General features: G+C 39.2%; 1 protein-coding gene across 2 annotated transcripts; it reads right to left on the reverse strand.

Annotated features, from left to right (window-relative positions):
• Positions 1-3563: 3563 nt before the first annotated feature.
• On the reverse strand, positions 3564-11441 carry LOC143885275 (putative aquaporin NIP5-1). 2 transcript variants are annotated; one of them, XM_077389359.1, is made up of 5 exons: positions 10603-11441; positions 6959-7207; positions 5822-5992; positions 5032-5093; positions 3564-4041 (listed from the first exon to the last, which is right to left on the reverse strand). In XM_077389359.1, exons 1-5 carry the CDS (start codon positions 10804-10806, stop codon positions 3843-3845), a joined length of 885 nt encoding a protein of 294 aa, XP_077245474.1. In that variant the 5' UTR covers positions 10807-11441; the 3' UTR covers positions 3564-3842. The 2 variants fall into 2 exon arrangements, with proteins under 2 accessions (XP_077245474.1, XP_077245475.1); XM_077389360.1 differs by lacking the exon at positions 10603-11441 and adding an exon at positions 8472-10576.
• Between the last annotated feature and the right edge of the window lie 1170 nt (positions 11442-12611).

Consider the following 12611-nt stretch of genomic DNA (forward strand, 5'->3'; position numbering starts at 1 on the left):
GACCGTGTAATTGGCACAAATTGATGAGATTGGCGCATTCAAGAAGAGGAGGGGTTATTAAAGACAACAAAAAAAGTCTTGAAAATTAGATGGGAAAAGAATGCAAGGAGATTGAACAAGAATGCTAAGGAATTATGCTAAGGATGCAAGGAGATTGAAACTAATGAAGCTGGTAAGGAAGGCACTACTAGTGGTGTTAATTTGAGAAAGAGAATGTGGGAGCAATGGTGGCCGGGCGGACGGCTAGATCGGCCGTTCGCCGGAGAGAGCAGCTATTTGTCTTGTGGTCACTCCAAGATCGGTGGCTTTGATACCATGTAAAATATTGAAGATTTCCACTAATCTTTGCTTATCTTACAATCAAGCCTAATGAGTGTTTATATAGAACACTCAAGAGGATAAATATAGAAACTAGTATCACAAGATTTATGGAAAGAGATTTGACAAGATATGAGAAGATAATTTCAATACCTAATCTAGCCTGCCTGCATAATCTTTCCCAATTAATCCAAATCAAATCTTGGAAGATGTGATTTTATTCTACCTAATCAAACCATAGTTGCCTAATCTAACATATTGGTGAGATCTCACATATTCTAACAAATAGGTTGTGCCCAAAAAAATCATTTCAATGATCCTAACTCTCCGTAATACAACGACACCATATATGAATCTCTATGGATTGAAGAGTTAGGATCATCATAGGGATCGAGATGATTTTTGGGGCAAGGCCTATTTACGTTGGTTTGCAACAAATAAACGGTTTGGATCTTCGAACAAAGTGAGCCTGTGATATTTTTTTTTTTTTTTAAATACACATTTTATGGTGTCCACCTTCAAAGATCTAAACCATTCGGTGTTGGCCCCACTAAGGGTTCGTATTAAGAGAAAAGACAGGGAGCACCGATTGTAGGAATAAGCACGGGTGGGGCATACCTTCTTCTAGGGGTGGCAACGGTTCGGTTTTTGTTTGGTTTGACCCCCAAACCGAACCAAACCGAAATTTGAATCAGTTTGGTTCTACCGAACCGAAACCAAACCGAAATTTGAATTTTCGGTTCGGTTTCGGTTCGGTGTGGCCAATTTCGCCACGCCTTACTCATAATCATTGGAAATCAGGGGCAACAGTTCGGTTTCGGTTTGGTTTGAAATTTGAATCGGTATGGTAGAACCAAACCGAAATTTGGATCGGTTTGGTAAACCGAATTTTCGGTTCTGTCTCGGTTCGGTTTCGGTTGGATTGCCACCCCTACCTTCTTCAGAGATTTAAACAATTCAACTGTTGGGCCCCACCAATGGTTCATGTTAGAGGGAGAGAGGGTGAGTACTGGTTGTACCAGTTGTGGCTTCACAAACGGTAAAGGGGTTGAATTTATCCTAGAAGGGGATGAATTTATCACTGTCTATCTAGTAGTGGGGTATATAGGGCCAAATAGCAAAACGCCAATGGAAACACCCTGTAGTAATGATTTTATACTAGTAGGATCTGCAAAGAGGGTCTAATGGCCCAAAACCAATGGAACCAACATGTACATAGTAATCATTGATCTATTAATAGGGGCTGCGTGCGTAATAGGAAAAAAATAATATGGGACTTACATATATGGTACCAAGTTATTTGGAAGTGATATATTAGCGCCCTTACCCAACCCCAAGCAACTACCACATGTGTGGATGTTGCCCAACATCTGCATAAAAAATTTTAAGACAAAAAATAGATATTTTTATTTTCAAATAGAATGATAGTTCCTTCTAGCTTTCTTGGAAAGCCTTTTCTTTGCGCATTCGAATAAAAAGAAAAGTGGCGAAAAATTGGGAAAGGTTTTCTTTCCATCACTTTCCTGCCAACCTAATAGGTAGAGAGAAATTTAACTAGATTTGAGGTGTCTTGCTAAAAAAATGTTTCTTTGGCTATAAAAGATATGGAAGAACTGCCATTGTGTCTTGTGGGAGGATAACAGATGAATTTGGAGTGGTATTTATTTAGGTAGTATTTTGAAACGAGACAAATAGGAATGGATATGATTTTTGGGGTACATCCTATCTATGCTGGGTAGCAATAATTGAATGGTTACGATCATCCAAATATGTGGGCCCTGCTAGTATTTTTGCCAACCACATAATTCCTCCCTGTTGGCTTCATATTTTAAGAAAACAGACTATAGCTTATAAGTTTTCAAATTGGTTCTCAAAATCTTAAGAAAACAAACTCTAGTTTATAAGTTTTCAAATTGGCTTCATATCTTAAGAAAACAAACTATAGCTTATGAACTCTGAGTGCAATAATCAATTTTGGAATCAAATTGGTTCTCAAAATCCAAAACATAGGGCTTGTAAGTTTTGGATTTTGAGAATTGATTTTGAATCATATATTAGACAATGCTTCATCATGTATTCGTCTACGGATATTAGACGATGCTGCAAGAAGATATCTCTCGGTAGGGAGCGTGAGGAGATTGTCGCTCCTAGGTGGGAACCCCTAACCCTGATTGGTTAAAGTTAAATTTTGATGGGCCTAGCTTGGGGAATCAAGGTCGGACATATATTGTAGGGGTCCTTAGAGATGAAAACGGATCTATCAAGTGGGCATTTTAGGACTGATTGGTATCAAGGATTCAAATGAGGATGAATTCATAGTGATCCTCCATGGTATTAGATTGATGGAGGCCAGAGATTTGGACCGTCTCAGTGGAGGGAAATTCCCTTAACGTTATCAGAAGGGTAAACGGGAGGTCACCTCACCCTTGGAGATTCTCGTAGCTCATGGATGAGATCTTCGGCCGTGTGGAGGGTCACTCAATTCATTACCACCACGTTAGGAGATCGGCCAATGGAGAGGTGGACCGGCTAGCTAGAGCCAGAGTTTCGAGATCTAGGCTTGAGAGTTTTGACTTCCTTCCCCTTGAGTTCTATTGTCCATGTCAGTTTTTTCTCTTTTCTTTGCAATATTTAGTCCCATTAATGTCTTGGTCGTCCTCTTTCTTTCTAATATAATCTTACTATTTCAAAAAAACAAAAACAAAAAGAATTCATTTTGAATCAAAAACTGATTATTGTACTCAAAATTGCAATTAAATTTGAGTCTTAATAATCAAATTTGGACTTAAAATCAATTGTCAAAATCCCAAAGTTGTTTGGATAGGCAGTCTAATTAGATATTCTGTGCAAGTTCTGTAAACATGAAATCTAAGACTGTTCGTTTTGGTCCTCTTTGTTTGAAATTGTGACAACCGATTGTGCTGCCCAAACCAATTATTGGACTCAAAATTTACCGATTGTGCTGCCCAAATCGAATATTGGACTCAAAATTACGTTAAATTTTGAGTCCAATAATCGGTTTAAATTGAACGTAATTTTGAGTCCAATAATCGTTTTGGGGACCACAATCGGTTGTCACCATCTCAAATGAACAAGGCCTTAAGATTTTCTTTACCGATTTGGATTTCAAAATCGATTATTGGACTCAAAATCATGTTTATTGGACTCAAAATTAAACATGATTTTGAGTCCAATAATAGGTTTTGGACTCACAATCAGCTGTAAAAAACTAAAGCGAACGGGAAGATAAGTACTAACAAGAAACACCCAAGAATACCTAAATTACACAAACTGACAAACACAAATAGCCTCCAAATACTAATGTCAGAGTACATTATTCTGAAATCCGCACAAACCACACAATGTCACAACAAATACAGAACCTTCCGTGTATATTATTATACAAAGATATACCAAACTAATAATTCATTTCCTAAAGTCAAGGCGTGGACTACTATTAAAAGAGTGGCAATACCAAAATAGTAGGGCAGATAATGATAATATTATTAAGAAATGTGATGTGCTTAGCGACGGAAGCTTCTGACCTGGCGTTCTGTGGGGTCCACTTCGTCACCTTGAAGCTTCACGGCCGTGTAGATAGCAGCGCCCATGAGGGCCCCAGCAGTGGGGGCCACCAAGTAAATCCAAATCCCATGATAATTACTGGCTGCAATTGCTGACCCCAGAGTCCGTACAGGATTCATGGACGCACCGGTCGCCGGCCTGAAATCACATAAAAAATAAAGTACTATAAGAACCACCTTCCCTTGTTTTAGTAATGGCACTCTGCTCTTTGTTCGTACCATGTGTGGCCGTATAAACTCCTATTTTTCAAAAACTAAGGCACAGGATGATCCACGGAAGGTGAGTTGAAATAAATAAATAAATAAGGAGTGCCATCCAATAAAAAAAAGTGCGGATATCAATTCAGTACAATTTGTATGTTAACTCAGATCCTTTTACTATTAAAAGGAATTGACAAGAATAACCATCTATGACTTTTACATGTTTAGTTATGGGGAAATGATATCTGCACTCCCATATTTTGATGACGACACTCCCCACTTTGTTAAGGACTTTTCAGATTAGATCCCAATGGCTTGTTGAGAAATTTTAATAGCTAATTAGAAAAGCATAAACTATCAGATATGGAGTACAAATATCATTTCCCTTTCTCTCTTTCCAACAAGAGATTTAATGTAAATACCATTTCTATTTCACTCATTCCAACAAGAGAATTAAAGGGACCATTGGCTTGGCCCCCTTATTAACTCGGTCGGTGCAATTAAGAAGGGTGTAAAACCACCATTTTGATTTGCTTCTCTACAACCATTTAGATAGATACACGTGTAGAGAAATTCAGCTGGGGTCAGTTGGATCTAGCCAAAAGAACATAATGGAAAATAACACCCCTAACTTATTCCCCTACTCTTCGAGTCTATTCCACGCAAACAAACACTACTTATCAGTTATCACTATTCTCCCGGAGAGTTCTGGGCAAATCCAATGCTTGTCTCCTCCATGTTGACTACTTATGTCACTACTCTCCGAGTCTATGCTGACTACTTACTCTACTACTCTCCGAGCCTATGTCACGCAATGAAAAAGCCGGGAGAAAAAAGATAAATATTACGATGATACAGTCATTCACCGCAATGAAATCTCTTACAATAGGCGCGTCACTGAATATAAAGAACAGAAAATATTACTAACCCGGCCACGAGAATGTTGAGCATAACGGTAGCCCCAACTGCAATTCCAGCCAACTCTCCCACCTGAAAACAACACACCAAAGTGATAGAGAGCTGAACCTGTCCGAGCCGAATAAACTCTGGGGGGGGGGGGGGGGGGGGGGATTTTTGGGCACATTTGGCTACCAAGAATTTGTTTTCATGCTAAATCGGTGTCTCCAAGTGGATATAAGGGGTGGAGTGGCTAAACATTCGGAAACAAAAAACAAGAAGCTAGTGTCTCCGGTGATGAGAAGTGGCAAAAAAATCGGGAAATAGTCGATATGATTTTGAGTAGAGTTTTTTGTTTCCTGATTTTTAGGTCATTCTCACCACCGCTAGTTTCCTGTATTTTGTTTCCTGATTTTTAGCCACTTCACCTGCCCAACCCATCTCTCGCCACTTGGAGGCGCCAATTTAACATGAAAATGAATCCATGGTAGCCAAATGTGCCCTTATCTTTGAATTTTTTCCATGGAAATTAAAGCGAGGTTTCCAACAATTTTTTTTTTTAGAACATTCCTCCCCATGAAAAAAATCCAAAATTTTCCCCTTAGCTCCTTTCGACGTTAAATGATCCAGCAATATTTCCTGTAGAAATATTCCATCCCATGAAAAAAAAAATCCAAAAAATTCCCCCCTTAGCTCCTTTCAATGAAAATGAGCCCAAAAGCAAATTTTACTTTACGCCCAAGTTTACACTATGAGCATAAAATTTGTTTTACATCAACACTCCAGAGAAGAGACAAGAAGGGGTCTCGAATTTTTTATACCGCCCGGGTGTCTGTGGCAACGGCGGTGACGACGAACATGAGATTGAAGGTGATGATGAACTCGAGCATAAATGCCTGGGAGGAGCTAACATGAGGGACGGTGACCCCACCGGACATGAAGGGGTGGAAGACACCCTTGAGTGCGAAAGAGGCACAGATGGAGGCAGATACCTGCGTTGAAGTATACATGATTAAATAACTGTGCGGCCAACCCAAAAGAGGAGCCACATGCGCCACGTGTATGGCAAAACCAAAAAAGAGGGCCACGTATAAGGGGAATGCATGAGTATATGTTGGAGTTCCACGCAAAAGCAAATAGTCCCACATCGGAAAAGTGCTGGGGATGGGGCTGGTTATAAGGGAATGGGCACCCTCCCTCTAACAGCTAGCTTTTAGGGGTGAGTTCTACCCGGTTATATTCCCTAACAAATGGTATCAAAGCTGGGGCGTGGTAACTCCCAGGAAGATCTCCGTAACCCCAGTGTGCCTCCGAGGACGGTGAAATTCCCTCGGAGAAGATCTCGTGGTTCCCACGTAGCCTTCGCGTGGAGGGGCGAGATGGTCCACGTTGCTTCCGCTTGGAGGGGAAGATTGTTGGAGTTCCACGCAAAAGCAAATAGTCCCACATCGGAAAAGTGATGGGGATGGGGCTGGTTATAAGGGAATGGGCACCCTCCCTCTAACAACAAGCTTTTAGGGGTGAGTTCTACCCGGTTATATTCCCTAACAGTATAAATGATTAAAGAGGAGTACAATAAACTCATGGGCGCGTCCTTGCAAAAACCAGATGAAAGGGAGCCCCCATTGATGGAACAGTGAAATTATATGATAAAAGGCCGTATAAACACATAAAGGTGTTATGACATAAGTACCACCCTTGATATCAAGGATGGGATGATGAGTAAGTATTTATGTGGCCCTTCATCATATAATTTCTCCGGTGGAACGTGACCAAAGTGCATTTATAACATGTGAAAGTTAAAAGAACATTAAATGCACTTTGGTGATATTCCACCCATGGGGAGCATACTTTCATCTTGTTTTCTCTAGGGCTCCCCTTGAGTTTAGCATTCCACATGATTAAATAACATCAACTCTAACAACTTAAGCTTTTGGAGTAATTGGTTGTGTCAAAACCTGGGCCACAATGTACGCAGGGACGTGGATCCAGGGGAAGTGTCGGAACGACGCGAATGCGATGGTTATCGAAGGGTTGAGATGGGCTCCGGAGATGTGGCCCGTAGAAAGGATCACGATCATCACCGCCAGTCCGGCTGTGGCCGCATTGCCGATCAGCGTCTCTACGCCGTTGTACTTCTGGTTCACGATCGGTGCAGCCGTGGCCGCAAAGATTAGTATGAAGGTCCCCACAAACTCTGCTCCAAGCTGTATATATATAGTATATATATATATACACACAATCGAGGGTATTTTAGTCACTGGAAAACATTTCGAAACCTTTAAGAACAATGATATGGTAACTGAGTTGGGTTCCACTTTATGACATGTGGCATGTAGGGATTTGTTCGGTTTCACTTTCGGTTAGGCAACCCGTTTGGTAGCAGTACTCAACTTCCAAGATCGGCAGGTAGGACATCTTAGTCCTCATTCGCATAAGATTGTGACAACCCAATTGGGACTTTAATACCTGATTATTGGACTCAAAATTCAATAATCAGTATTATATAGTCCCAATCAGCTGTCAGAATCTTAAGGCCCAGATCGATTGAGAATATGCCATGCAACTTATTGTGAGTCTAATATTTGGTTTTGGACTCACAATCAGTTGGCATATTCTCAAACAAAGAGGGCCAAAAACGAGTAGGGCCTTATTCGTTGTGAATTATGAGAATCAATTTTGGGTCCACACCTGATTATTAGAATCATAATTTAATTTTGACGTTTTGGACACAAAATCAATTCTCATAATCTAAAGCAAATAGATCCCTGTTCGTATATTTTAAGTCAAATAATAAGTTTTGGACTCACGAACAGTCTTAATCTGTTTAGTTTCTTGGATGATATTAAAAATTCGCAATTATTAATGAAGACGGCACAAATCGAAATAAAAAATTTAACTGCCACGTGTCTTGTTAGCATTCGTTCTTATGTGGGCCATTTTAGCAAAAATGCCAGGCACAACTGAAGAAAGAAAATAAAATAAAACTATCCAAGTGACGAAATCACAGAAAGGATACGTAAGAACATAAATAAATAAAAAACCTTCCTACTTAGAATCACTCTACACTGCACAAGAAACAAAAGCGCCTGATAACATATAGTTATCAATAAATAATAGTGATAACTAACACAGGGCAGATCCCCTCGGAATTAATGAATTGTAAATACTTAAATAAATATAAAAGTGTAAGCAGTTTATAAGATATATCTTATTTAATCATTAATAATTTAATCAGAAAACTGTTGGTGAGCTTAAGCGTACCATTTTTTTAGTGCGCTTAAATTGTTATAACGCCTTCCATTGGTGCGCTTAAGCGGGACCAGCGGGACCCAAACATTTAAACGAATGGGAGGCGTTATAACAATTTAAGCGCACTAAAAAAATGGTGAGCTTAAGCGCACCAACAGTTTTCTTTAATTTAATTAATTAATAAGAAATAGTTGTTTGATTCAATTCTAATTAATTTACCTCATTGAGCATCCTTGCTATGGATGAGCCACAAAGTTTACTCACATCGGCCAATTCTGACCCTCCAAATTTGTAGAGACGTTCTTAATGAATACACGGTTGCCGTTCATTTGGTGGTCACGTACAAATTAGAGGGTTAGAATCATCAAATGAATATTTTGCTCCATGGCCCATCCACAACAAGGCCTGGGAAATAAATGGGCATTCATCATTAAGTAAGTGGGCCCTATTTGTACTTTTGACTGCTCATATTTTTCCTATGAGATGGTCCTTAGATGATGGATATGCATGTTTTTCCAAGGAAAAACATAACAAGTAGAAGTACAAGTGAAGTCGCACTTTGTCATAAAAATACACTCCAATGTGAATACAAACCATTGTTTCATTTTGTCTCTGTGTTCACACCATCCATTTAGTAGCCCCAAATTGGTTGGTTAGAATTGTCCGATGAGAGTGGACTTTGATGCAATGAATCATCCATGACGAGTCCTAATATAGATAACTTATTTTGATTATTTTGGCCCAATTTGTTTTCGATTTTGAGAAGGGAAGTGATATTTACGCCCCTTTTCATCACCAGGGATACCCAACGGCCAACGCCAGTGTACGTGGCATTCAAGGCCACTAGATTCTTCTGATGTCAAGTATATTAGTGCCCCTATAGTCATTGATACACTTTCGCCGGGTGTCCCTGGTGATCAATAGGGGCGTAAATATCACTTCCCTTTTGAGAATTTGTTTTGAGTCCAATACTGATTATTGGACACAAAATTTAGACTCAAAATCGATTTTCAAAATCCAAAACGAACAAGGCCTGAACAAATGGGTCTCACTTGTACATCTAATCGAAAATATTTGTATTTATAGTGTGAAAATGATATGTGCATGTTGGTGGAGTTCGTTAGATTGTGGTTATTAATTATGTGGTTATGGGTTTAAGGTTGTGGATGTTAGTTATTTCCTGTGTTATGTAAGTGGGTTAGTGGGGTAGTGATGTAAAACTACCTTTATGCTTGTATTTAAGTTCGTATTTCAATGGAATGGAGAAGAAAAGAAATTTATAGCAAATGAGACTTTGTTTAGGAGAGTCATGGTTCCTCTCGAATTGAGCCATTAGGAGGTCCGGTTGCCTCGAATCAACCTCTCTCCCCACTCTTTTCCTTTTATTTGTTTGTGTTACGGACGATTAGGCACGTAACAGAAAACCTGGTCGTCTAGTTGTAAACATCTCCTAGTAGTGTTTGGTGGGAAAATCAGTGACATTTCGAATGTTACACTTGTGCCACAAGTAAGGATGATCCTATGATCGATGGAAGTATACCACGTAGAGACATGTACATTTAAGCGTAAGAACAGATAAGTGAAGCTTTTGAATGATTGGCTATCACATATGAAGTCCACTATGTGCATGATCTAAACCATTCATTTATCAGTCCTGGTCACGATAAAAAAATTTAAGACTTTATAGTCCATTGTTTTATGGCACATAGCTTAGTGTTAACTTACCAACTTTTCCAAAAGCTTAAGCTGTTGGAGGAAGGCGTTATATATCTTTGTTACTTTAACACTCCCCTGCACTTGTAGCCCACTTGGCAAACACGTGGCACATGTGGTCCAACTTTGGGCCGACCATCGCATGTGGACTTTTGCTATCCGGGAGTTTTGAACTTGAGACCTTTGGCTCTGATATCATGTTAAACTAGGACTCCAAAGACTCGTTCACTTTTAAGTGACGAGATTTCTAGACATTCTTTAGAGCACCCAGAGTCCACTGGAGTTTGCCAAAGTGACCCACAAAGTTCACAAGAGATCCAAAATCCCAAGCGAATCCAAGCAGCAAAATTATCCTCGGCCGAAAGGGCAAAAGACAAGATAAGGAAAGTTCGCATCACTTTTCCCGCAAATTAAACGGGAAGCCTGTGGATACGGATCCGTATGGAAATCCGTATTATACGCCCCCTCATTGTTTTACAAATTTTACTTTAACTGCCACAGTGCCCCAGCAAAAGCGAAAATGAAAGAGATGGGTGGACATACCAAAACAAAGGGGTCGAAATATTAGATAATATACATTTACCAGCATAGTCGGACCTTTAACGGATCTTAAACGGAGCATAAGAGAATTGCGTACCTTTCTAGTGAGAGAGACATTGGGCCGTGGGAAATCCGCGAAGCAGGGAGTAGATGGAAACACCGAGTTAACAGCAAAACAGTTATTACAGCGAGGCATCGATTTCCGGTCATAACTCAGCGAGTCGACTCGGAGAGCCGAAATTAGCGGGCCTGGCGTACCGGGCGCCGATACATTCGGCGTTACGTTCTCAGATTCCGGCATTTTGACAGACAACTTTTTTTTTTTTTTTTGTTTTTTTTTAAGTATAAGTTTTCTTAGTGATAACGAGTAGCTAAAACCTTTTTTTTTTGTTTTTTTTGGGTTTTTGATGAAGAGCACTAAAGAGAGGAAACTATTACATGATGTGAAGGATTTTATAAATGATTTTCTAAGGAACAGGAAGAAGGAAGGAAGCCAGATTAATCACTACAAATGAGAAGAAATTCTAACCTCCAAATAGTTTAAGAATGCTGAATGAAAAGTTTTTTTTTTTTTTTTTTTTGGATTTTTGGTTGGTGGAAGAAATGAAGGCGAAAGTTACATGCTTGCAAGGTTTTTTTCCAAGGAATTGTCAAGGAATATGGAAAATGGAATTAGCCAGCTTCACAGAACCAGATTTACAAATAGGAGTTAGGAAACCTAAATGGGTTTTAGAGGGTGAGAGGAGTGAGATGAGAGTGCAACTCAAAATCAGGGTTCTTCTATTGGGGAAATGGGCATTTGGGTGGATGGGAAAATTTGTAAAGGAGTAGGAAAACTGATTGAAAACAGAGAGAAAAGATAAGAGGAATTTGGTGAGGGAAGAGATTGGAATTGCAAAGTGAGGAAAGGAAGGGTTTGAGGAAGTATATGTAAATGAAAGAAGAGGTCAATGCCTACCGCCCACAGCTAATAACACCCGGCAAAAACAAAATAATAATGGGATATGATATCAGCACAACCACGCTTTAATAATTGCACTAGGTCTTCTTGTTTTTTATTATTTAAAGAGCTGTCAAAGTTTGTTACACGCAAGGTTTAAAATTTCGGTTTCGGTACCGGTTTCGGACCCTGAAATTTCGAAATTTCGGTCAAAATCTGGTACAAAAATCAAAACCAATATTTTATTCAATATTAAATTTCGGCCGGAATTATAGAAATTTCGGTGAAATGTTAAATTAATTAAAAAAAACAGATTTTTTGGGTCAAATTTCAGGAAAACCAAAATTTCGGCCGAAATAAATGACTGTTTCGGTTTTTGTTGGTTTCGGTGTCTGTCTCCACCGAAATCCAAAATTTAAAACCATGGCTACAAGTGCCAAAAAGCTCTCACAAGCCGACTACAGAAGAAAAGACAAGCTGTGTTTGTGCAATTAGATTTGCTTGGCAATTTCGAAGAAAGTCATTTCGCGGCTCACTTTTGAGGGAGAGAACAGCCACCTCATATGTATTAAATAAGTAAGACTAGGCTACTGATGTTGGCACTATAACATGTTTTAATAAACAACTGTTAAAGGTTATGGTTATTACAGTTACCAAAAAAGCTCTCACAAGCCACTTAAAAATGAAAGGACAATCTGAGTTAGTGCACTTATCAAAACATGCTAGTGCCAACATAAGTACCATAAGACAAAATTTGCCAAGAAGTGAGCTTGTGTGGTATTGTCTCTGAGGCTGTTGTCTCCTGCAAAATTGAACTGCAAAATCGCTCTCCGCAAATTACCAAGCACATCCCATAAAATAAATAAGAAAAATTCTAAAATGCCCTTGATTATATTAACAAATTTCTTAGTGAAGAATAGTAATATCACTCGATTCTACCATTTTTTATAAACAATTTTGTTAATGAGGAATCCTCGTTAGGGGATTCGGTTTGAGCTTTTACCGTAAAATTGGGTCGGGTTGATTCCAATTCATTTTTTTAGCAAAAGCCCAACCCAACCTGACCCAAATTGCACCTCTAATTCCAACCGTATATCATCTCTCAATCCAACTACTGGATCAAAAGTTATGATCGTTTGATGTTTAGACTCTTCAAATTACCTTCT

Source organism: Tasmannia lanceolata, unplaced genomic scaffold (assembly GCF_043159265.1).
Source record: "Tasmannia lanceolata isolate RefF3 unplaced genomic scaffold, GAP_Taslan_0.1 ptg000008l, whole genome shotgun sequence".
NCBI classification, from domain to species: Eukaryota; Viridiplantae; Streptophyta; class Magnoliopsida; order Canellales; family Winteraceae; genus Tasmannia; species Tasmannia lanceolata.